The following is a 26,795-nucleotide window of genomic DNA, read 5'->3' as shown; positions in this document are numbered from 1 at the left end:
TTTAGAAAAAGATTCACCAACTCATAAATGGTTAGATCTGGAAATAAGTTATTTTTTATTTTATAAACCAGCAAACAACACATAAGAAAACATGACATCTCAACTATCTAGTATTTAAAAGTGACAGCCATGAATAAATTTCTTCTACATGAACATACACCAATAGTATGTGAATAACAAGAATTTTATGATGAAAAACAAATGACCTCTGAAAGGTTTTTCAGTGATCGTCACATTCAAAGGTTTTTTTTTTCCATTAAAAATTTTAAATTTGTATTCCAAACTTTAAAGTCCAAAGAACAATTTCCTATTTACACACAGTTGAACACCAAAAATATACAATACCATGAACTTCCATTTCATACCAATTTTCTCTTTTAAAAAAGCATATACTAAATTGGAATGTAACCTTTCTCCTAAACAATCCGTACAGGAATTTTTCCTTATTTGTGGAGAGGAATGTTCTGCTCTGCGTGAGGGTTGGGCAAAGTTAGCCAGAGAGTTCCAGCCTTCCCCAGTCTTGCTTTGGGACTTTTCAAGTGCTAGTAGAGTCACTTCTGGTTTCAAGCTGCAAGAGAAAAGTTGGAAGAGGCCAATTCCACTTCTGAAGGTTGCTGAAGATATGAGAAGAATGGGCAGTCTCCATGATGTCCTTGTTCCCAGATTCTTGCACCAGAGACTTCAGGGACTCTTCCCTTGGATAAAATCCAAGTCTCTCTCTCCAGAATAGGTGATCTTTTTCTCTCTCAATGAGTGCTTTTATCCTGTAGTGTTTGGTATATACTTCTTTGATTTTTGTTTTGCTACTGATTTGGATAAATGGGTTTCTTTGCTATGTTTTTTCTCTTTTTCTTTACATGTATTCTTTAATTTTTCATATTCTCAATGTGTATTCTTTTATTTTCTCTACATATGTTTTTGATTTCTTTTATTTTCTTTAATTTACTATGTGTATTTTTGTGGAAGTGGGATTTGGTAGGAAAGTTTAGGATTTAAAAAATCACCATTGCTAACTCTCGTCCCCTAATTAAGAGAGAGAAACTCTTGTACTTTGTCAAGCAAAGTAAATTCACATCTTGGTTATGTCCAAAAACTGTATGTCTTTTTCTGTACTTTGTGCCCATCATCCCATCATGGTCCTCTTTAGGAACGAAGGACAAACAACAACAATAACTATCACCTCTCTGTTTTGAGGTGGGTAACTTGCTCTGTCACAAGCCCCCTGAAGATTATATATATATATTCATTGTTTTGATTAGAGTTCTTTCAAAGTTGTTTTTGGAATACTGTATTTCATGATGTCCTCTAATTTTTAGTATAAGCTGCTGCCTTTTCGTTGACCCTGGTAATGCTTTGTTTTTTGCTTTTAGTATTGTTTCTTGGTGCTTATATCTTTTCTTTGATGGTTTCTTTGATGGGATGCTCTAGATTTTGACCATAATATTCCTGAGATTTTTCCTTTGATTCTTTCAGGAAGCGAATGGTGGAGTCTTTCTCCATTTTGCCCTATAGTTTTAGTATATGACATCAAAATAAGTCGTTTCATTTATGACTTACTGAAATACAATGTTTAGGCTTTTTATAAAAACGTTTTTCATGGAATTTAATGATTCTGAAATTATTTATCCTCAATTGTTTTCCAAGTCAGATGTTTCTGCTATATTTTGTATATTAAATTTTTTTCTGCAATCTTATATTTTTTTGTTCAGATATTTCTTGCTGCCTCACAAAGTCATTGATTTCTATTTAATTTATTCTGGACTCAAAAATAGTCTGATACTAAGTTTTAATATTTTTTGTTCTAAGTTACTTATTCTCTTTCAAACTCTTTCCTTCAGAGTTTTATTTTTTTCTCTTCATTTCATCTAAGTATTCATGTAGTCTTTGTGAAAATCCATTATTTTTAAAATTAATGCTTTTAGTTGTCAGAGTTATTGTTTAGGCAATTCGTTGTGTCTGATTCTTTGTAAGTCTATTTGCACTCTCCCATTTTTTGAGAAAGAAATTGGATTGGTTACCATTTTCTTACAGATGAAAAAACTGAGGCAAACGTGACTTGCCCAGAGTCACAGAGCTAGTAAGTTATCTGAGCCTAAATTTGAACTCAGATCCTCCTGATTCTAGGGCAGACATTCTATATAGCTGCACCTGTCACAGAGCTACTCTCTCCTTTTAAGGATCTCTAGTTTACAATAATTTTGTATATTGATCAACATTTCCTTTGATTTAGTCATATTTCCAGCTTTGGGGCTTCCTTTGGGGCTTTGAGTTGTAGCCAGGTTCCATCTCTTAGTGTGCTTTTGGGTGGGATAGTTGGCCTTGTTTACTCTCAACTTGGGTCCCATAAGCTTCTGTACTGATCAACTATTGGAATCACACTGCTTGTGTCCCGGGGACGCGATGTTAAGCACCTCAAAGCCCCTGCTCGCCTGGGATGTCCTATTCTGCTGCCAAGCCACTCCGGTAAGTGCTCCTTCCTAGGGCTTATAAGGTTCCCACCCTGGGGTTCTGTAGAGGGGAGTCCTCTACTCTTTCTGCCTCTAAACACAGAGTCCTTGAAAATTATAAGTATCTCCAACCTGTTATTGCGGTTGAGCTAGGGATCTGGAGTTGACTTTACTGATGGTTCCCTTTCCTATTGCTAACAGGCTTTCAGCTAACTTTTTGTTTTTGTTTTTTTTTGATCACTATTTACACTGACATGAATTTCAGGTTTTTATTAGGATAGGTAAATCTATCTTGTTAGTATTCAGAATACTGAATGATTTCTAGTATTTATGTCTTGTGCTTAGTAAGAATTCTTTCAGAGGCTAAAGGTTTTCTCATCATTATATTCAAGGAGAATCCAAGTCCTTGGAAGGGGAAGAAGAGGGAACAAACATTTACACAGAGAACACTTACTAGGTTTCAAGTACTGTGCTAAGTATTGTCATCTATATTTTACAATTAAAGACACTGAGGCAAACAGAGGAAAAGTGATTTTTCCAGAACAAAGGATTTGTTCTAGTAAATGAGGTCAAATGTAAGTTCAGGATTTCCTGACTCCAGGCTCACAGCTTTATCTACTTCATCTATATGAAGTTCTCAATAAATTCTATTATACTAACCAAGACATCTATACCTGAAAGTTTTTCCATGTCACATATTCAAATATGTGGCATAGGAGTGCTGACTGACAGAACTGAGGATATTTAGTCTAAAAAGAGAAGACTTTGGGGAACATAATAGTTTTCTTTAAACATCTGAAGGCCAAGCATATGAAAGAGGAAAAAGAGACTATTCTGACTGTCCCTAAAAGGCAGAAAGTTGTAGACAAGATTGACCTGTTGAAAGAAAAACTTCTTTACAGAAAGGTATCCCAAAATGCAATGGGTTGCCTCCTGAAGTAATGGGTTTCCTTTCAAATAGAAGTCTTCAAGCAAAGATTGGATGATCATTTTTTTCAGGTATGTTATAGAGGGAATTTTGTTAGGCACAGTTTGAATGTGATGGTCTTTGAAGTTCCTTAAAGATCTGAGATTCTATCAATTATCTGATGTTGCTTAAGAAACGAGTTGTTTGAAAAGGCAAAGATGGAAACTTTGGTGGTTCATAAGGCATGAATTGATGCTAAATATTTTGCCATTCTTATGATTCCTAAAGGATGAATAGTTGATGAAGGCTTTCCTACATTCATTATTTTCAGAGGGTTTTTCCTCCAGTATGAATTCTCTTACTTTAATTCAGGTTTTCTTTGTCTAGGAAGGCTTTTTACACTCTGTACACAAAAGATTTCTTTTTTGTATGAAGTCTCTGATGCTTCATAAGGTACAGTAGCTAAAGGTTTCTCTTCCTTCATCACATTCAGTTTTTTCCAGTATGAAATTTCTTATGTACACTAAGGTTTCTCCTTGTTTGTGGAGACTTCTGCATCTTTATTACACTTTTTCTGATGTGCACTAAGGCCTATTCTTTGTTTGAAGGCTTTACCACAGTTAATACATTTGAAGTGTTTCTCTCCGGTATGAACACTTTCATGTGCCGTAAGACCTATCCTAACTCTGAAGGATTTTCCACATTCATAACATTCAAAGGGTTTCTCTCCAGTATGAATTCTCTTATGGTCAGTAAGAGTTGATGGATATCGGAAAACTTTTCCACATTCATTACATTCAAAGGGTTTCTCTCCAGTATGAATTCGTTTGTGGTCAGTAAGACTTGACTGGTAGGTAAAGGCTTTTCCACATTGATTGCATTCGAAGGGTTTCTCTCCTGTGTGCATTCTCTTATGATCATTAAGTTTTCCCTTTTCTCTGAAGCTTTTTCCACATTCACTGCACACAAAGGGTTTCTCCCCAGTATGAATTCTTTTATGTTCTGTAAGTTTTCCACTACGTATGAAGCCCTTTCCACACTCGCTGCATACAAAGGGTTTCTCCCCAGTATGGGTTCGTTTATGTACAATAAGATCTGCTTTGTCTATGAAGGCTTTCCCACACTCATTACACACAAAAGATTTCTCACCAGTATGACTTTTCTGATGTCGTCTAAAGTTTGATCGATTTTTGAAGGCTTTCCCGCATTTATCACATTTAAAGGGCTTGTCTTCACTATGAATCACCTTATGATCATTGAGATTTCCCTTGTCTATAAAGCATTTACCACATTCATCGCACGCAAATGGTTTCTCTCCAGTATGACGTCGCTGATGCTTCCTAAGGGATGGTTTAGAGCTGCAGCTCATTCCACATGTCTGACATTTAAAAGGTTTCTCTTTTGTATGACATTTCTTATGTTTCATGAGGTAAAACTTTATTTTGAAGGCCTTCCCACACTCATCGCATTCAAAGGGTTTCTCTCCAGTATGACATTCCCGATGGCGTCTAAAGCTTGTTCTACTTTTGAAGGCCTTATCACATTGATCACATTGGAAGGGTTTTTCTTCACTATGAATTATCTTGTGTGCATTAAGATTCCCCTTATCTATGAAACATTTACCACACTCATTGCACTCGAATGGTTTTTCTCCAGTGTGATATCTCTCATGTTTAATGAGGGATGAGTTGCAGCGGTAGACCTTTCCACATGTTTGGCATTTAAAAGGTTTCTCAGTTGTGTGACGTTTCCTATGTTTCATAAGACATGTCTTATATGTAAAAGTTTTCCCACACTTACTGCATGCAAAGGGTTTCTTCTCAGTATCACTTAACATCTGTGTACTAAGTTTTCTCTTGTTTATGAAGGTTTTCCTACGTTCCTTGCTTTTAAGAGACTTTTCTCCACTACGAATTTTCTTATGTGCAGAAAGATATCTCCGAGAGCTGACAGCTTTCCCAGGTTCATTACCTTTGGATGGTTTTTTAAGCCGAGCTTTTCTATAATATTTAATAAGGTCTGAGTGATAACTAAAAGATTTTTTGTGTTTGTTGTACTTACGAATCTTTTTACCTAATGAGATTTTGTAGCTCTTAAGAATAATTGAATGCTTCTTAGAGGTCTTTGCATGTATCTTGTGTTTATGGAGAGTTGTTCTTTTTTTAACTTTTTGTTGTGACACAGGGATTACACCTAGATTTCTCCCAGATATATTTTGTTCGTGAGTTATTGCCAGAGGTGTAGATGCTTTGTCCTGGTTGTCTATCCTCTGTAAAATGACATCACATTTCCAGTATTTTCCCAATTTGGAATCCTGTATAACTGTTTTCTTGGGCAACTCTCCCTTGGAAATGTTCTGCTTTGGAATTGACTTCTGGAATTTACAACTAGTCTCCTGAATAAGAGAATCTGAAAGAAACAAAAAAGGTATCACTATTAACATTTCTCAATGGGAAAGAACACTGATTTTTAATAATTTCTGGGTACTCCTTGATGAAGGTAAAGGTTAACAGCTCTCTGATTAAGAGACTTTAACCTAATTTCAAATTAGCTGAGTAGATAACAGATAACCTTTCTTCTTTTAACAATGTTTTTCTTTTTTTCTTTTTTTTTTTTTTTTTCTTTTTCTGAGGCTGGGGTTAAGTGACTTGCCCAGGGTCACACAGCTAGGAAGTATTAAGTGTCTGAGATCACATTTGAACTCTGATCCTCCTGAATTTAGGGCTGGTGCTCTATCCACTGCGCCACCCAGCTGCCCCCTTTAAACAATGTTAAATCTTTAGAACTAAAAGGGTAACTATCATTTGCCTGTGTTTCACCTTTTTTGCTTTTTTAACCTGAAATTGCAATCTTAGAAAATTCTAGAATCTTATCATCAAAGAAATGGCTTTTATGCACTGGGAAAATAAAGCAATGATCGCTAAGACCCAGCATGGATTCAAGATGAATTAGTGGTGCAAAACAAACTTCATCTATCTTTGTTGCTAAGTTTCTTTACTGGTTGTTTGGGAATACAAGAAAGATAGGATATTTAAACCACAGAAAGATACTGACTTACTGTAGTGTCTAATGGAATGCAACCAGAATACTGAAGGGTCCAGAAATGATATGGTATAAAAAATTGTTCAAACAAATGAGACTACTTAGCTTGGAGAAAAGAAGACAGGCAGAGAAGCATGGCATTTAGCCTCAATTATCTGAAAGTCCATTAGGGGCACTAGATATTCACTTTTCCTCTCAATGACAAAATTAGGAACAATGGGGTTTTGGACTTGGAACTAGAACTGTGCTCTAAAGGAACCAAGCTAAACTCTGAACCTAATGATGAGGATGGGAGTATTTTGGCTCCCACATAAATTGGAAAAATAAATTTGTATATTTGTTATTATACCTTTTCAAATAAATATTTCTTTGTAAAAGCCAAAGAAAATTATAAGGAAGCATTTTTTTCTTCTCAATATGAACAAAGTACATTCTTATTATTAGGTTTCCAAAAGAGAATTATCTGTTTCATGAAAGAGTGACTTCACTATTTCAGAAAGCATTCAAGCAGAGGGTGGATGACCATAGATAAGGATTATTACAATCCTTGGGTGGCTGTTCTAAGGGATGTATCCTTTCGGCCTCCTTACCTTAATCCCTTGGAATACCTAACATTTAAGGCTCAAATCAAATGCCATATCCTTTAAGAAGCCTTCCTTAATCTCCATTTTCCCCACCCCCAGTTGTTATATACTACCTCCCGGCCAGAATTATTTTATCTTGTATTTACTAATCTATGAAAAGTTTATATTCCTCTAGGAGAACCTGGAGTACCTAGCACGGCTCTTAGTAGACATTTGATAAATGTTTGCTGATTTTGATTCAACCAATTAATTTTCAATAATACAATAAATGTCTACTGTGTATCAGGAACTGTGATAGACTCTGTAGATAATAAGAAAATAATGAAATAGCTAATTCCAACTATGAAATTCCAACCTTATGTCTTTCTCATTCATCACAGAGTCAGTACCGAGGGGTCTGAGAATTAACAAAAAACATAGATAAAGAAGGGATCCAACTAAATTCTTCTTAGGACTCAAATATGGTCTTGATACTTAAACCAGATAAAGTCAAAATAAAGAAAGAAAACTATAAACTAATTTCTCTAAGAAATATTAATATAAAATTTTTAAAAAATCTTAGCAAGAAGATAACAGCAAAACTGTTAGCCTGGACTATTCCAAAATGCAGGGCTGGTTCAATGTTAGGAAATCTATAGCATAATTTTCATATTAATACAAAAACCACAAAATAATATCATTTCAATAGATACATAAAAAACTTTTTGATGAAATCCATTCCTATTTTAAAAAAACACCACAAGACAGAAAAAAAGTGTTTTCCTTAAATAAGTAGTATATATCTAAAATCAAAAAGCAAGCATTAGCTTTTGCAGTAAAATCAAGGGTAAAACAATGGTCCATTATTATCATTATTGCTCATTATTATGCTAAAAATGGCTCTAGCAAGGAAAATAAGAAAAATAAATTTAAGGAATAAATACAGGCAAAGAGAAAACAAAATTATAATTTTTGTAAATGATATGATAGTTTATTTTAAAAACTCTAGAGAATCAACTAAAAACTAATGTAAAAAAAATAAAAACTTCAGCAAAACCATGAAATAAACCCATACAAGTACCAACATTTCTACATATTGCCAACAAAATCTAGAAGGAAGACAGAGAAAGAGAAATTTTATTTAATTACAGACAGTATAAAATACTTGGAAAATCTACCTGCCAATAAACACAGGAATATTAGGAACACAATTTCAAAACACTCACCACAGACAAAAAAGGCAGAACTAAAGAAATGAAAAAATATTAATTGCTCATGGATAGGTCAAGCCTAATAAAATGATAATGCTACCTATATTAATTTATTTAGTGCCATACCAATCAAATTATTAAGTAATTACTTTATAAAGCTAGAAAAATAATAAAATCCATGTGGAGGTCAAGAATATTAATGGTATTAATGGGGGGGGGATAGAAAGAGAGCCTATGAGTACCATATCTCTGATTATATATACTACAAGCTGTAACTGTCAGACAATTTGACACTAGGTATGAACTAGATCAGTGGAATAGATGAAGTTCACATTGTACAAAGGCAATTGAGCTTACATATAGGATACTACTGTGCTATAAGAAATGAAGAATTGAATGGTTTCAGAAAACCTTCATTTAAGGACAGATATCTCCTCATTCCTCATTTCACTGTACTATTCTGAGATATCTCTGACTGACTTCTCCACCATGCTCCCTTCCTCCAGTAGATTCTCCTCCCCTATTCAATATAATTCCAAAGGACTCATGATGAATCATGCTTTCTACTTCCAGACAGAGAAATGCTGGGCTCATAATATATTTTCTTTCTTTCTTTTTTGGGCATGGCTATTGCAGGAAACTTTTCATCATGGTTCTACATATTTGTAATGGGGGAAAAAACAAAAGTTGCTAGTACATGGAAGAATTAGCACTAAATTAAAATCAATTATCCTAGATTTACCTATAAACTTTGATCCTATCCAACTATTTAAGCACAGCAAGTTCTAAGTGAATATTTAATCTTATCATTTTCAAGGGTTTCTTTTGAGAAAAAATTTTGTAAGCTTTATAATAGCTTTTTATTTCATTTTCCCCCCTACTATTAATTTGAATCTCAAATAGCCACTTTAATAGTCACCTTGACACCTGAGATTTTCCTAAGACACTAAATTATTTCAATTGAGATAAGAAATGGATAGGGGTAAAGGAATTTATGATTATCTGATGATTATAAATCTGTAATTCCTTCCTTGTTTATAATTTTTAAAATACACTAGATTTGATGCCATTTTCTTGTTTAGTTATCTTTGTAACAGACATCTTCACTTCTTTCTGCCAGCTATTGTAATTTCCAAATTCCTTTCTCTTTCTGGCAGCTTTAATCCAAAAATTTTCATCTTTCTGTAAAAATTTAACATTTAAAAAATCTGTCTTTGGTTCAAAACTAATTTTGAATTCTGGATTGATGCTGAAGCATATAATGAATGCAGATTTTGCCTCTTACAGCTCTCTAACTAGATAATTATCATTATCAATAATACCTAATAATGAATCACTGGACATTTCTATGACAATTTTAAACACCATGTGAATAAGGATGTCAACAATGAGAACAACCGGGGCTAGTTTGATTAATCTGGTCTCTTTACCATTTTAAGGCTCAAGTTGCCTTCTAGATCTTTCTTCTACAATGCATTGATTATCCCTCTCTGAGGCAAAAATAAGGTTGAGATCCTTGGCCATAATTAGGGAGAACAGTTGCCACTACTGCTATCCATAGCTAAGGAAACTTTACGTCTTCACGTGCATTTTTATTGTACTTATTTTCACATACAATGTTTTTTTAAAATTGTATTTAAAAATATAATGTGTTTTTATTAATCTTGTTTTCCCATCACCTACATTTTCCAGTGTATCCCTTACTTCCTCCCCCAACAACTATCTTTTATAATAAAAAACTTTGAAAAGCAAGAAAATATTAGAAATTAAGCCACATAACAAAAAAGTTTTTCTTTATTTGCAGCATTCTATAGAGACCATCTCTCCACCCTTCTTTGGAGCCAAGCTTTATCATTACTTTTAGTTTAGATGGTTTTATCATTTTTGTTCTTTCTATTTACAATGTTATAATCATTGTGTATATTATTTTCCTGATTCTGTTTATTTCATTTTGTATCAGTTCATAGAACTCTGTTGTAAGAGTTTTAAAACTCCTTTTTGTCCATTATCATTTAGGTCTAGTATAGCTAGTTTAATTGTGAAGAAACTGATGTAGTTTATATGTTGATTAAGACAAAAAATTGAATAGAATAAAAGACTCTATGATCCCTACCTGGTGACTGTAAATTCCAGAATCCTCACCTGTTAGTGATTTTGTGATAAATTAACTCTAATGAGATTTTCTTCTTCAGTAATCTCTGTAATGTAAACCTTTACTTTCTCCTGTTTTACAGTTGTAAATTCCTTTCTACTTCTGGCAGTTATCATCCAAAATCCTTCATCCGTATGGTATAATTAGAAACTATATATACTCTAGGATATCTCCATTGCTGGTTCTGAGTTATTTTTTACTCTGGAACCAAGGCTAGAGCATATAATTTACTTTGCTTTGGTCTCCTAGAGCTCTCTGTGTTGATAAATAGGATCAGAAGCAATACCTATCAATGAGTCATTGGACATTTCCGTAATGAATCTTCCCACACTTCTCTGCATTCATTATGTTTATCATTTCATATAGCACAATAATACTCTCATTCATGGAGCAGCTGAGGCAGGGGTTCTTAACTTTTTTTTGTATGTATCATGGAATACTTCGATAAAGCCTATGGACCTCAGTGCCAGACACTTACTGGTTGTGTGCCTAGGGACAAATTAATCTCCGTTTCTTCAGCTGTAAAATAGAGCTTAATTATAGCACTCATGTTGTTAATTTTTTGTATTAAAAAATACATTCTTAAAATTGAGGGCGGTTCTAGAAAGAATGATTTCAGAGAATGAGTAAAATCAATTCACATAGTCCATAGGAGGAAAGGAGTACTGAAGAAGAGATAAAGGAATTAATGTGTCTACATTGGGGATATTAAGGATAATTACATGACAGAAATCGAGTTTAGGATGCTGGAATGTGCTTGCAATAGAGTACCAGACCTGAAATTAAGAGGATCTCATTTGAAATCTGGCTTCAGCCACTAGCTGTAGGACTCTAGGCAGTTTCTTCATCTATAAAATCTATAAAATGGTGAAAATAATGGCATCTATTTTGCAGGGTTATTGTGAAGGTTATACATATCAAAAAATTAATAAAGCTCTTCTAGCAACAGTAAGTGCTATGGAAATGATGTGTCATTATTGATATGTAATAGATTGTTGTTCAGTTGTTTCAGTTCTGTCAGACTCTTTGTGACCTCATTTTGGGTTTTCTTGGAGAAGATTCTGGAATGGTTTGCCATTTCCTTCCTTCTCCAGCTTATCTGAGGATGAGGAAATTGACACAACTGGAGTTAAGTGACTTGCCAAGGGTCCCAAAGCTAGCTTAAGTGTCTGAGGCCAGATTTGAACTCAAGACCTGAGTTTTGCTGACTCTACCCACTGAGCCACCTGGCTGCCCCTTCAGGTCATGTAAGAACCTATTAATAAGTGAAACGGAAGCTGACTCAAAGTAACAAGAGGTTAGTGTATTTTTAAAGGGAGGTTCTTAGAAATGAGTATAAAGCAAAGACAGATTGTATACAGGGGAGACTGGAATCAGGGACACCAAAAGGCTGTTCAAGTCATCTGAACATGAGAAAGTGAGGATCTGGATTAGGTTGCATAGAAGGAAAGTTGCATTAATAATTCCAAGAGACATAGTCAGTGGAGAACCCACAGGACTTGGTAAGAAATGGGATCAGGAGATGAAGGACATTTCTATCTTGGAAGAATGTGAGTCCCACTGGCAGAAGAGAGGAAGTTGGAGAGGAAGATTTGTTGAGGGAGAGAAATGATATTTTTGGTTTAGTAAAAAGACTGTGTTTTGGGGTAAAGTCCAAATGGAGAGGCTCAAAAAGCCACCTTGAAGTGCCAATGAGAGTGAGGAGAGAGAGTGATGTGAATTTCCAGATTCTCAGTAGAGAAGGGATAGTTAAAGACTGGAGAAGGGAAGATCTGTCTGAAATGGTGAGAGTATAACAGAGAGAAAAACATACAGGGCCAGGAAAAGGAGGAGGCAGAATAGACAGATAAAGATTTTGGAATCTGAGGCTTAGGGGAAACATTTCAGATAATAGATATGAAGCATTTTAAGAGGAAGGAGGAAATCAGCATAGTGCAATCTCATAAGCCAAACAAAGAGTGAAGGGCTCTCCAGAAGTACCAAACACTGCCAAGTGGTTAAAGAGCAAGATTTAAGGAAATACCCCTTTTTGTAGAAAGAGAGGCGGCACAAGATGATAGGAAAATCCTTGTATGAGGATTTTTCATTCTCACTCTGACATTGACTAGTCATATGATAGTGGAACCAAGAAAAGGCATCTCTTTTGTTATTATTTCTTTAAAAATAGTTCAGGCTAATAGAAGAGCAGACACAAGCAAAAAGAGGTGCTAGAGCTTATGGAAGGACTAGGGGTCCTTCCTGGCTAAAGACCAGAGTGCTGACCAGGAAGGCAGTAACCATACCTATCCCTAGATCACACCACCTTGGAAGCATCAAAAATTTGTTAACCCCCCCTCCCCCACCCCAGGATTAACTTTGAAAATAAAAGCACAAAAAATGCTGAAGTTTGGAATAGTGTCTTCCCACCCCAAGATGAGCATAATGTAATGTTAATATAAAGTTCAAAGTCAAGAAATAGGCAGGAGATAATCAACAAACAACAACAACAATGAATTTGATCATAAAAAGCTACTGTGATGGCAGGGAATATCAAGTCAAGCTCAGAAGAAGACAACAATGTGAAAAAGCCATAAACAAAGCCTTAAAGAAAAATGCTAGTTGGACAAAAGCCCCACAAGAATTCTTGGAAGAGTTAAAGAAATGAGAGGTGAAGGAAAAATTTGGGGAAAGAAGAGTGATGTAAGAAAATTATGAAACCAAAATTAATATTTTGGTAAAAGAGGTACAAAAATACTGAAAAATATGACTTTAAAAACAGAATTGGTCTAATGGTAAAAGCAGCAGAAAAATTCACCAAAATTTTTTTCTTTTTTTTTTTTGAAAGGAGAGGAATTGTTTAATACTCAGAGTTCCTTAAAACTCACACAATATAGTTCATATGTAGATTTTAAAACAATGAACCACAATTGATAATATTAACATGAGTTCATTATGTACATACACACATATGTGTATGTTATACACATGCTTACATGAATTCCTCCAAAGAGAATCCTCAGTTCCCTTATTGTTATTGGCTGCAAATACTTTCCTCATTCCAACTGGACAAAGGAAAAATGACCAGCAAGTCCCATCTCCAGTGTGTCTAGAGGCAGTGCATAAGTACATGGCTAAAGAGAAGCTCACCTTGAAATGCAGCGTCTAATATAATGCAATTGTTGTTTGATTCTTCAGAAAGCCTGATTTATCTCCATACTCTTTTTTAAAAAAAGAATTTCTTAAAGAGCAGACTGGTCTAAATGAAAAAAAGAGATAAATTCAAGAAGTGAATTTCAAAAATTCACTGAAGAAAATAATTCCTTAAAAGTTGGTTTGGGGTGAGTGGAATTCATGACTTTATGAGATACCAAAAAACAACAAAACAAAATCAAAAGACTGAAAAAATAGAAGAAAATGTGAAATATCTCACTGAAAAAGAACTGATTTGGAAAACAGATTAAAGAGAGATAACTTAAGAATTATTGGACTTCCTGAAAGCCATGATCAAAGAAAGAGCCTAGATATCATATTTCAAGAAATTACAAAGTAAAACTACCCAAAGGGTGAAATAGAAATCAAAAGGCTCCACCAATTAACTCCTGAGATCCCAAAATGAAAACACTTAAGAATATTATAGCCAAATTCCAAAGTTTCCACATTGAAGAGAAAATATTACAAGTAGTCAGAAAGACATTATTCAAATATTAAGGAACCACAGTCAAAGTCACACAAGATTCAATTGCTTAAATATTAAAAGAACATAGGATTTGGAATATGATATTTTAGAAGACAAAGGAACTAGGATTATAATCAAAATAACCTCCCCAGCAAAACTGAATATGATCTTTCAGGAGAGAAGGGGGAAAGTTGACATTTACTGAAATAAATGACTTTCAAGCATTCCTGAAGAAAAGACCAAAGCTGTATTCAGAAATTTAACGTTCAAACACAAGACTCAAGAGAAATATAAAAAGGTAAACATGAAAAAAGTAATCAAAAGGGACTTACTAAATTTGAAATGTTTAAATTTCCATGTGGGAAGATAATACATGCAACTCCTAAAATCTTTATGTAATTATTTGGGCAGCTTAAAGGTTTTTTCATAGACAGAGGGAATGGATATTAATTAATTGTGTAGGAATTATCTCCCTTCCAAAAAATGAAGAAGTGTGCTGGGAGATAGGGAAAGAGAAAGGGGAATTTTTTTTCAATAAAAGAGTCATGCAGAGAACAGCTTTTAGATTAGAGGGGAAAAGGGGGGTTCAATGCTTGAATCTCATCTCATTGGAGTTGGTTCAAAGAAGGAACACTATACATGCCCACTCAGTTGTGTATAGAAATACATCTTAACCAAAGGGAAATTTGAAGGGAAGGGGATAAGAGAAAAGGTGAGAGTTCTAAATGGGAGAACACATTAAGGGAGGTAGTATTTAGAATCAAAATAGACTTTTGAGGAAGGACAGGGTAACAAGAAAGAGAGAAGAAGAAATAGAATAAAATAGGATGGAAGGAAATGCAGGATTAGTAATCATTGCTGAATGGGCATGGGAATATCTTACTCACAACATGGAAACGGATAGCAGAATAGGTTAGAAACAATCCAACAATATGTGGTTTATCAAAAGCATACAGAAAGATTTACACACAGAATTAAAAGAAGGGACTGGAACAGAATCCATTATGATCAGCAGAAGTTAAAAAAAATGCAGAGGTAGCAATCATTATCTCAGAAAATTAAAATAAAAATACACTTAATTAAAAGGAATAGACAGGGAAACTACATTTTGCTAAAAGGTACCATAGACAATGAAATAATATCCAAAAAATTTATAGCATAATTCTCTGATAAAGGTCTGCTGAGTATACAATTGAGGCAAATTTATAAAAATAAGAGCTCTTCCCCAAGGGATGATTAAAGAATATAAACTGGCAATTTCCAGATGGAAAAAAAAATCAAAGCTTAGTCATATGAAAAGAAATGTTCTAAATCACCGTTGATTAGAGAAAGGCAAATCAAAACCATTCTGAACATACCTACCAGAAATGACAAATGCTGGAGGGAATGAAGACAAAATTGGTATATTAATGATTGTTGCTGGGGTACTGAACTATTCCAATTATTCTGGAAAATAATTTAGAACTAGGTCCAAAGGATTTCAAAACTGTACATACCCTTTGATCCAGCACTACCACTAGTAGGTCTGTATTCCAAAGTGATCAAATAAAAAGAGAAAGGACCTATATGTACATAAATATTTGTAGCAAGTTTTTTGTAGTTTCAAAGAACTAGAAATTGAAGGGATATCCATCAATTGGGGAATGACTGAATAACTTCTAACATATGATTAAGACAGGATCTTACTGTGTAGTGGGAAATGGTGAGCATTGTTTCAGAAAAAATATGGCATGATTTATATGAACTGATGCAAAGTTACATGAGAATAACCAAAAAATAATTTTGCATAATATTGGCAATATTATAATGATGGTCAACTTAGTTACTGATTAAAAAAAAAATGATCCAAGACAATTCTAAATGACTTATGATGGAGAAATAGCTAGCTCCGAGAGAGAACTCAGGTTCACATGGAAATATTCTTTCTTCCTTCTATTTTTCTTGGTTTTTAAAAAATGTGGCTAATATGGAAATATGTTTTGTATCATCTCACATGTATAATTTGTCTTATTTCTTGTCTTTTCAAGGTAGGTGATAGAGGAAGAAAAGGGAGGGAGGGAGAAAATTTGGAACTAAAATTTTAAAAAGAAAAGAATGTTTAAAATAAATAATAAACTTAAAATATATACATATATTAATTGTACACAAAAAAGAAGAAGAAATCTATCTTTTGTTGAGTCTGGGGTGAAATATGAATGAAATGAAAGAGAGAGAGAGAAAGAAAATGATTTATTGAAGTGAAAGATTAGGGAGTGAAGTAGAGTGATACAGTAACAAAAAGGTCACTAGCTTGAAGTCCAGGGATCTGGGTTGAAACCCTGAGTCCATTCCTTGTGACCAAGTCATTTATCTTCTCTGGGTCTTTGGGTCCATCTATAGAAGGAGGAGACCCCTCTAGGGTCTCCCTCAACTCTAACTCTAGCACTGGATGAGCGGAACCTCTGTAATGCTCCACTAACCTGGGGAATATTTCAAAGATCCAGTCCCATGACTGAGAAGCTGAGCTGTTGTACCAAGGAGTCCTGCTGCTTAGTTGTGGCTCACTCACCTGGAGCAGGGCTTTTGGGGACTTCTCCTTCTGGCGGCCGTGGTGCTTCACTTCTGTCCGACTGGGAGATCACATCTGGCTGGAAAAGGAGAGGCCCTGTTTATGGGGAAAGAGGTGGAAAGGACTGAGGAGAGAGATATCTCACGATGGGGTCCCAAACCCTTAATTCTGTAAGGAAAAGAAGGTTCAAGTGGAGTGCAAAGACCTCTGAAAGATTCTTTGTATTGCATGCACAGGAAGCATGGGGAGATGAATCAGTTGATTTGGGGCTTGGACAGAAAATTAAGTTTCACTGACCCATTCCTTGCTAAGAAAATAGGAACCTGGGACAGCTAGTTGGTGCAGTGGATAAAGCACCAGCCCTGAAGTCAGGAGGACCTGAGTTCAAATCTGGCTTCAGAAACTTAATGCCCCCTGGTGGGTGGTCCTGGATAAGTCACTTAACCCTAACTGCCTCAGCAAAATAAAAATTGAAACTTTCATGTCTTTGACTGGAAATCAGGGACACTAAAAGACTGTTCAAGTCATCTGAATATGAGAAAACGAGGATCTGGATTAGGTTGCATAGAAGGAAAGTTGGATTAATAACTCCAAGAGACACAGTCAATGGAGAACCCACAGGACTTGATAAAAAAGGGGATCAGGAGATGAAGGACATTTCTATCTTGGAAGAATGTGAGTCCCACTGGCAGAAGAGAGGAAGTTGGAGAGGAAGATTTGTTGAAGGAGAGGAATGATATATTTGGTTTAATAGGAAAAAAAAGACTACGTTTTGGGGTAAAGTCCAAATGGAGAGATTCAGAAAGCCGTCTTGAAGTGCCAGTGAGAGTGAGGAGAGAGAGAGATGTGAATTTCCAAATTCTCAGTAGAGAAGGGATAGTTAAAGACTGAAGAAGGGAAGACCTGTCTGAAATGGTGAGAGTATAACAGAGAGAAAAACATACAGGGCCAGGAAAAGGAGGAGGCAGAATAGACAGATAAAGATTTTGGAATCTGAGGCTTAGGGGAAACATCTCAGATAATAGTTATGAAGCATTTTAAGAGGACAGAGGAAATCAGCATAGTGCAATCTCATAAGCCAAACAAAAAGTGAAGGGCTCTCCAGAAGTACCAAACACTGCCAAGTGGTTAAAGAGCAAGATTTAAGGAAATACCCCTTTTTGTAGAAAGAGAGGCGGCACAAGATGATGGGAAAATCCTTGTATGAGGGTTTTTCATTCTCACTCTGACATTGACTAGTCATATGATAGTGGAACCAAGAAAAGGCATCTCTTTTGTTATTATTTCTTCAAATATAGTGCAGACTAATAGAAGAGCAGAAATGAAGAAGAATTGGCCTAATGGTAAAAGCAGCAGAAAAATTCACTGAAAAAAAGAATTTCTTAAAGAGCAGACTTGTCCCAATGAAAAAAGAGAAATTCAAAAGGTGAATTTCAAAAGTTCACTGAAGAAAATAATCCCTTAAAAGTTGGTTTGGGGTGAGTGGAATTCTTGACTTTATGAGACATCAAGAAATAATAAAACAAAGTCAAAAGAAGGAAAAAAATAGAAGAAAATGTGAACTATCTCACTGAAAAAGAACTGATTTGGAAAACAGATTAAGAAGAGATAACAAGAATGAGATCCCAAAATGAAAGCACTTAATAATAATATAGCCAAATTCCAAAGTTTCCATATGGAAGAGGAAATATAAGTAGCCAGAAAGGAATCATTCAAATATTGTGGAACCACAGTTAAAGTTACACAAGATTTAATTGCTTAAATATTAAAAGAACATAGGACTGGGAATATGATATTTTAGAAGGCAAAGGAGTTAGGATTATAATCAAAAAAGCCTACCCAGCAAAATGAATATGGTCTTTCAGGGCAGAAAGAGGAAAGTTGACATTTACTGAAATAAATGACTTTCAAGCATTCAGAGCAAAGCTGAACAGAAATTTAACATTTAAACACAAGACTCAAGAGAAATATAAAAAGGTAAACATGAAAATTTTAATCAAAAGGGACTCACTAAAATTGAAATGTTGAAATTTCCATGTGAGAAGGTAAACATGTAACTCCTAAGATCTTTATATAATTATTTAGGCAGCTAAAAGGTGTTTTCATAAACAGAGTGAAGAGGGGACCCCAAAACTCTGAAAATGCTTAAAGAAAAAAGTCTCCTTCAACTCTGCCTCAGTAAAGGGACTGCGCTCCAAGGACAAACAGTTTCCTTGTTATCTGGATGGGGTCAGCTCAATCCTGAAACTCACTGAATTAAATTTAAATTCCATCTTGAAGTTGAAACCCAGCTAGGAGCCAACTTGGGAGTGCGTCCACGAGCCCCCCTCAGCTTGTAGCCAAAGTCCCCTATTATAAAAGAGCCAAACTATAACCCTCTCTTTGCAGAGGTTCCAAACATGCTAGCTATACAATGGTGGGCACCCCAAGGAGCCTCTACCCACTGGAATACCCTTCTTTTTACCATCTTCTCTTTACTCTCCCCTATTTCCTTAATCAGACTTTAACCTTACTTCCAATACCCATAATCTTTTTTTTTTTTTTTTTTTTTTTTGAGGCTGGGGTTAAGTGACTTGCACAGGGTCACACAGCCAGGAAGTGTTAAGTGTCTGAGACCAGATTTGAACTCGGGTCCTCCTGACTTCAGGGCTGGGGCTCTCTCCACTGCGACCCCTAGTGGCCCCTAATAAATCTCTCTTATCAATGTAGGTTTTCGGGTCTGTAAATTCTATGCTTGAGCCGAATCCCAAGGAGTTGCAGGGGAGAGAAACCCCTCCATTTGATTCCCTGGACCCCAAACCTGCCAGTAGACCTCATTTAACTCTCTGAAAACCAGAAACCCTAATTTCATTTGGGGTCTCCAAATCTAAACCTCATCAAGAGGCTATGGATGTCAATTGATGGTACAGGAATTCTCCCCCTCCCAAACAATGAAAGATGAGGAAGAGGTGCGCTGAGAGATGGGGGAAGAGAAAGTGAACAATTTTTCAATATGAGTCAGGCAGAGACCAGCTTTTAGACTAGAGGGGAAAGGGGGGGGTCAATGCTTGAATCTTTCATTGGAGTTGGTTCAGAGAAGGAACAGTACACATGCACACTCAGTGGTGTATAGAAAAGTAACTTAACCATAGGGAAATTTGAGGGGAAGGGGATAAGAGAAAAGGTGAGGCTTCTAAATGGGAGAACACATTAAGGGAGGTAGTATTTAGAATCAAAATAGATTTTTGGGGAAGGACAGGGGAACAAGAAAGAGAAGAAGAAATAGAATAAAATAGGATGGAGGGAAATGCATGAGTAGTAATCATTGCTGAATGGGAATGGGAATATCTTACTCACAACATGGAAACAGATAGCAGAATAGGTTAGAAACAATCCAACAATATGGGGTTTATCAAAAGCATACAGAAAGATTTGCACACAGAATTAAAATAAGGGACTAGAGCAGAATCCATTGTGATCAGCAGAAGTTAAAAAATGCAGAGGTAGCAATCGTGATCTCAGACAAAGTAAAGTAAGAATACACTTAATTCAAAGGGATAATCAGGGACACTACATTTTGCTGAAAGGTACCATAGACAATGAAATAATATCAAAAAAAATTTATAGTATGGTTCTCTGATAAAGGTCTTCTGAGTATAAAAATAAGAGCTCTTCCCCAGGGGATGATTAAAGAATATAAACTGGCAATTTCCAGATGAAAAAAAAAAGTCAAAGCTTAGTCATATGAAAAGAAATGTTCTGAATCACCATTGATTAGAGAAAAGCAAATCAAAACCATTCTGAACATACCTACCAGAAATGACAAATGCTGGAGGGAACGAAGACAAAATTGTCATATTAATGTGGAACGTGCCCTCCTGGCAGTTACTATTACTAGTCTGTCCTAGACCCACCAGAGGACCTTTGACCACTGACCTTTGCTCGCCTCCTCTGAGGCCTTCCAAGGTCTCTGGCCACGACCTCTTGAATCTATAGCTTAATAACCGGTAGTGCACTCAAGAACAGCCACGTGTAATCTTAAAAACCTTTATTATACCTACTCACATCGTGCCCTGACTGATGCCCTGACTGGTTGGTTCCCGAGTGAACACCTGGTCAGAAGACCCACGTGTTCACTACCAAACTCCTTACCTCTGTTGGCTACCCATCTCGGCTTGGCCACCCAGGCTGGGGAGGGAGGGTAAAGAGCATCAGGTTAAAGAGCATGGCTGCTGCCTGCAGTGGGCCTATAAAGGGCCTGTGAGGTCACACACACAGCCAATCAGCGAGAGAGTCACCCATTACGAAGCTAACCAAGATCCCACCTACAAGGCAGTCCTACTATCCACAGAGATTACTTCCGGGCCTCTATCTCCCCATGTGCTGTGGCACCGCCCATTTAAAGGGCTCTTACATTAATGAATTGTTGGTGGAGTACTGAACTATTCCAATTATTCTGGAAAATAATTTAGAACTAGGCCCAAAGGACTTCAAAACTGTACATACCCTTTTTAAAAAATTACTAGTTTTTATTTACCAGACATATGCATGAGTAATTTTACAGCACTGACAATTGCCAAACCTTTTGTTCTAACTTTTCCCTTCCTTCCCCCCATCCCAGAGGGCAGGTTGACAATACATGTTAAATATGTTAGAGTATAAATTAAATACAATATATGTCTACATGTCCAAACAGTTGTTTTCCTGAACAAAAAGAATTGGACTGTGAACAGTGTACAATTAGCCTGTGAAAGAAATCCAAAATGCAGGAGGACAAAAGTAGAGGGATTGGGAACTCTATGTAGTGGTTCATAGTCATCTCCCAGAGTTCTTTCGCTGGGTGTAGCTGGTTCAGTTCATTACTACTCTATTGAAACTGATTTGGTTCATCTCATTGTTGAAAATGGCCACGTCCATCAGGATTGATCATCATCCAGTATTGTTGTTGAAGTACATACAACAATCTCCTGGTTCTGCTCATTTCACTCAGCATCAGTTGATGTAAATTTCTCCAGGCCTTTCTGAAATCCTCCTGCTGCTCATTTCTTACAGAACAATAATATTCCATAATATTCATATGCCACAATTTATTCAGCCATTCTCCAACTGATGGGCATCCATGTAGTTTCCACTTTCTGGCCACTACAAAGAGGGCTGCCACAAACATTCTTGCACATCCAGGTCCCTTTCCCTTCTTTAAGATCTCTTTGGGATATAAGCCCGGTAATAACACTGCTGGCTCAAAGGGTTTGCAACTGTACATACCCTTTGTCCCAGCAATACCACTAGTAGGTCTGTATTTCAATAAGATCAAATAAAATGAGAAAGGAACTATATGTACATAAATATTTGAAGCAAGTTTTTTTGTAGTGGCAAAGAATTGGAAATTGAAAAGATATCCATCAATTAGGGAATGACTGAAAACTTCAAACATATGATTAAGATGGGACCTTATTGTGTAGCGGAAAATTTATTGTGGAGTAGGGAAAAGGTTGGTTTCAGAAAAAAATATGGCAAGATTTACATGAACTGATTGCAAAGTTATATGAGAATAATCAGAAAATAATTTTGCATAGTATTGACAATATTATATTGATGGTCAAATGTAAAAGACTTAGCTCCTACTGATCAAAAAAATGATCCAACACAATTCTAAATGACTTATGATGGAGAAATAGCTATCTCTGAGAGAGAACTCAGGTTCAAATTGAAATATTCTTTTTTCTCTCTATTTTTCTTGCTTTTTAAAAATGTGGTTAATATGGAAATATGTTTTGGATAATTTTACATATATAATTTATGCCTTATTTCTTGCCTTTTTAAGGTAGGTGATAGAGAAGTTGGAGGGAGGGAGAAAATTTGGAACTAAAAATTTTAAAAAGAAAAAGAATGTTGAAAATAAATAATAAACTTAAAGTATATATATATATATATTAATTGTACTCACAAAAGAAGAAGAAATCTATCTTTTGCTGAGTTTGGGGCGAAATATGAATGAAATGAAAGAGAGAAAGAAAGATACAGAGGGGGGGAAGAGAGAGAGAGAGAGAGAGAGAGAGAGAGAGAGGAGAGAGAGAGAGAAAGAGAGAGAGAGAGAGAGGAGAGAGAGAGAGAGAGAGAGAGCGAGAGAGAGAGAGAGAGAGAGAGAGAGAGGAGAGAGAGAGAGAGAGAGAGAGAGAGAGAGAGAGAGAGAGAGAGAGGAGAAGAGAGAGAGGCAAGAAAGAGAGAGAGAGAGGCAAGAAAGAGAGAAAGAGAGACAGAGAGAGACAGAGAGAGACAGAGAGAGAGAATGACTTATTGAGGTGAAAGATTAGGGAATGGAGTAGAGTGGTACAGGTAAAAATTCACTAGCTTGAAGTCCAGGGATCTGGAAGCCTGAGTCCATCCCTTACTCCCATAGTAAGTGTGACCAAGTCACTTATCTTCTCTGGGTCTTTGGTCCATCTATAGAATGAGAAGACCCTTCTAGGGTCTATTTCAACTCTAACTCTAGCACTGGATGAGCGGAACCTCCCTGTAATGCTCCACTAACCTGGGGGAATATTACAAAGGTCCAGTCCCATGACTGAGAAGCTGAGCTGTTGTACCAAGGAGTCCTGCTGCTTAGTTGTGGCTCACTCACCTGGAGCAGGGCTTTTGGGGACTTCTCCTTCTGGCGGCCATGGTGCTTCACTTCTGTCCAACTGGGAGATCACATCTGGCTGGAAAAGGAGAGGCCCTGTTTATGGGGAAAGAGGTAGAAAGGACTGAGGAGAGACATCTCACAATGGGGTCCCAAACCCTTAATTCTATAAGGAAAAGAAGGTCCAGGTGGAGTGCAAACCTCTGAAAGATTCTTTGTATTGTATGCACATGGGGAGGTGAATCAGTTGGTTTGGGACTTAGAGAGAAAATTAAGTTTCACTGACCCATTCTTAGCTAAGAAAACAGGAACCTTGGAAGCTAGTTGGTGTAGTAGAAAGAGCACCAGCCCTGAAGTCAAGATGACCTGAGTTCAAATTTGGCTTCAGAAACTTAACACTTCCTGACTGGGTGACCTTGGATAAGTCACTTCACCCCCATTGCCTCAGCAAAATAAAAATTAAAATTTTCATGTCTTTGACTGGAATCAGGGACACCAAAAGACTGTTCAAGTCATCTGAATATGAGAAAAAGTGGATCTCGATTAGGCTGCATAGAGGGAAAGTTGCATTAATAACTCCAAGAGACATAGTCAATGGAGAACCCACAGGACTTGGTAAGAAATGGGATCAGGAGATGAAGGACATTTCTATCTTGGAAGAATGTGAGTCCCACTGGCAGAAGAGAGGAAGTTGGAGAGGAAGATTTGTTGAGGGAGAGAGGTGAGAAATAATATATTTGGTTTAGTAGGAAAAAAAAAGACTGTGTTTTGGGGTAAAGTCCAAATGGAGAGGTTCAGAAAGCCGTCTTGAAGTGCCAGTGAGAGTGAGGAGAGAGAGAGATGTGAATTTCCAAATTCTCAGTAGAGAAGGGATAGTTAAAGACTGAAGAAGGGAAGACCTGTCTGAAATGGTGAGAGTATAACAGAGAGAAAAACATACAGGGCCAGGAAAAGGAGGAGGCAGAATAGACAGATAAAGATTTTGGAATCTGAGGCTTAGGGGAAACATTTCAGATAATAGATATGAAGCATTTTAAGAGGAAGGAGGAAATCAGCATAGTGCAATCTCATAAGCCAAACAAAAAGTGAAGGGCTCTCCAGAAGTACCAAACACTGCAAAGTGGTTAAAGAGCAAGATTTAAGGAAATACCCCTTTTTGTAGAAAGAGAGGCGGCACAAGATGATAGGAAAATCCTTGTATGAGGATTTTTCATTCTCACTCTGACATTGACTAGTCATATGATAGTGGAACCAAGAAAAGGCATCTCTTTTGTTATTATTTCTTCAATAATAGAAGCTCAGACTAATAGAAGAGCAGAAATGAAGAAGAATTGGCCTAATGGTAAAAGCAGCAAAAAAATTCACTAAAAAAAAGAATTTCTTAAAGAGCAGACTTGTCCCAATGAAAAAAGAAAAATTCCAAAGGTGAATTTCAAAAGTTCACTGAAGAAAATAATCCCTTAAAAGTTGGTTTGGGGTGAGTGGAATTCTTGACTTTATGAGACATCAAGAAATAATAAAACAAAGTCAAAAGAAGGAAAAAAATAGAAGAAAATGTGAACTATCTCACTGAAAAAGAACTGATTTGGAAGATTAAGAAGAGATAACAAGAATTATTGGACTGCCTGAAAGCCATGATCAAAGAAAGAGCCTAGAGATCATATTTCAAGAAATTATGAAGGAAAACTACCCAAAGGGTAAAAAAGAAATCAAAAGGATCTACCAATTATCTCCTGAGATCCCAAAATGAAAACTTAGAGAATATTATAGGCAAATTCCAAAGTTTCCATATTGAAGAGGAAATATTACAAGTAGCCAGAAAGGAATCATTCAAATATTGTAAAGCCACACAAGATTTAATTTGCTTAAATATTAAAATAACATAGGACTTGGAATGTGATATTTTAGAAGGCAAAGGAACTAGGATTATAGTCAAAATAACCTACCCAGCGAAACTGAATATAATCTTTCAGGGAAAAGGAGGAAAATTGAGATTTACTAAATAAATGACTTTCAATCATTCAGACCAAAGCTGACTAGAAATTTAACATTCAAACACAAGACTCAAGAGAAATATGAAAAGGTAAAATATGAAAAAAGTAATCAAAAGGGATTCACTAAAGTTAAACTATGTAAATTTCCATGTGAGAAGATAATACATGCAACTCCTAAGATCTTTATATAATTATTTGGGCAGCTAAAAAGTTGCTTCATAGACAAGAGGTATGGATATGAATTGATTGTACAGGAATTATTAGAAAAGGTGAGGGTTCTAAATGGGAGAACAGATTAAGGGAGGTAGTATTTAGAATCAAAATAGATTAGAAGCAAAATAGACTTTTGAGGAAGGACAGGGTAACAAGAAAGAGAGAAGAAGAAATAGAATAAAATAGGATGGAAGGAAATGCAGGATTAGTAATCATTGCTGAATGGGCATGGGAATATCTTACTCACAACATGGAAACGGATAGCAGAATAGGTTAGAAACAATCCAACAATATGTGGTTTATCAAAAGCATACAGAAAGATTTACACAGAGAATTAAAAGAAGGGACTGGAGCAGAATCCATTATGATTCAGTGGAAATTTAAAAAATGCAGAGGTAGCAATCATGATCTCAGACAAAGTTAAAAGTAAAAATACACTTAATTCAAAGAGATAATCAGGGAAACTACATTTTGCTGAAATGTACCATATACAATGAAATAATATATAAAAAAATTTATAGTATGGTACTCTGATAAAGGTCTGCTGAGTATACAACTGCTGAGTATAAAAATAAGAGCTATTCCCCAAGGGATGATTAAAGAATATAAACTGGCAATTTCCAGATGAAAAAAAATCAAAGCTTAGTCATATGAAAAGAAATGTTCTAAATCACCGTTGATTAGAGAAAGGCAAATCAAAACCATTCTGAACATACCTACCAGAAGTGACAAATGCTGGAGGGAACGAAGACAAAATTGGTATATTAATGATTGTTGGTGGAGTACTGAACTACTCCAATTATTCTGGAAAATAATTTAGAACTAGGTCCAAAGGATTTCAAAACTGTACATACCCTTTGATCCAGCACTACCACTAGTAGGTCTGTATTCCAAAGTGATCAAATAAAAAGAGAAAGGACCTATATGTACATAAATATTTGTAGCAAGTTTTTTGTAGTTTCAAAGAACTAGAAATTGAAGGGATATCCATCAACTGGGGAATGACTGAATAACTTCTAACATATGATTAAAACAGGATCTTACTGTGTAGTGGGAAATGGTGAGCAGGTTGGTTTCAGAAAAAATATGGCAAGATTTATATGAACTGATGCAAAGTTACATGAGAATAACCAAAAAATAATTTTGCATAATATTGGCAATATTATAATGATGATCAACTGTAAAAGACTTAGCTACTGCTCAAAAAAAAATGATCCAAGACAATTCTAAAAGACTTATGATGGAGAAATAGCTAGCTCTGAGAGAGAACTCAGGTTCACATGGAAATATTCTTATCTCTATTTTTCTTGCTTTTTAAAAAATGTGGCTAATATGCAAATATGTTTTGTATAACTTCACATGTATAATTTATGTCTTATTTCTTGCCTTTTCAAGATAGGTGATAGAGAAGTTGGAGGGAGGGAGAAAATTTGGAACTAAATTTTTAAAAAGAAAAGAATGT

General features: G+C 35.8%; 1 protein-coding gene across 2 annotated transcripts in view; it reads right to left on the bottom strand.

Moving 5' to 3' along the window:
* Positions 1-34: 34 nt before the first annotated feature.
* Positions 35-26,795, bottom strand: part of LOC141564695 (uncharacterized) — a 90,853-nt gene continuing 64,092 nt past the window's right edge. For both annotated transcript variants that reach the window (XM_074307479.1, XM_074307478.1), the window contains exons 14-16: positions 23,127-23,222; positions 16,526-16,621; positions 35-5,763 (exon numbers count right to left, since the gene is read on the bottom strand). In XM_074307479.1, the coding sequence (XP_074163580.1) occupies positions 3,878-5,763; positions 16,526-16,621; positions 23,127-23,222 (2,078 nt within the window). In that variant the 3' untranslated portion in view covers positions 35-3,877. The remainder of the gene's footprint in view (positions 5,764-16,525; positions 16,622-23,126; positions 23,223-26,795) is intronic.

Source organism: Sminthopsis crassicaudata, chromosome 3 (assembly GCF_048593235.1).
Source record: "Sminthopsis crassicaudata isolate SCR6 chromosome 3, ASM4859323v1, whole genome shotgun sequence".
Lineage (NCBI taxonomy): Eukaryota > Metazoa > Chordata > Mammalia > Dasyuromorphia > Dasyuridae > Sminthopsis > Sminthopsis crassicaudata.
The sequence above is the reverse complement of the archived record's forward strand: the minus strand, read 5'-3'. Positions and strand labels throughout refer to the sequence as shown.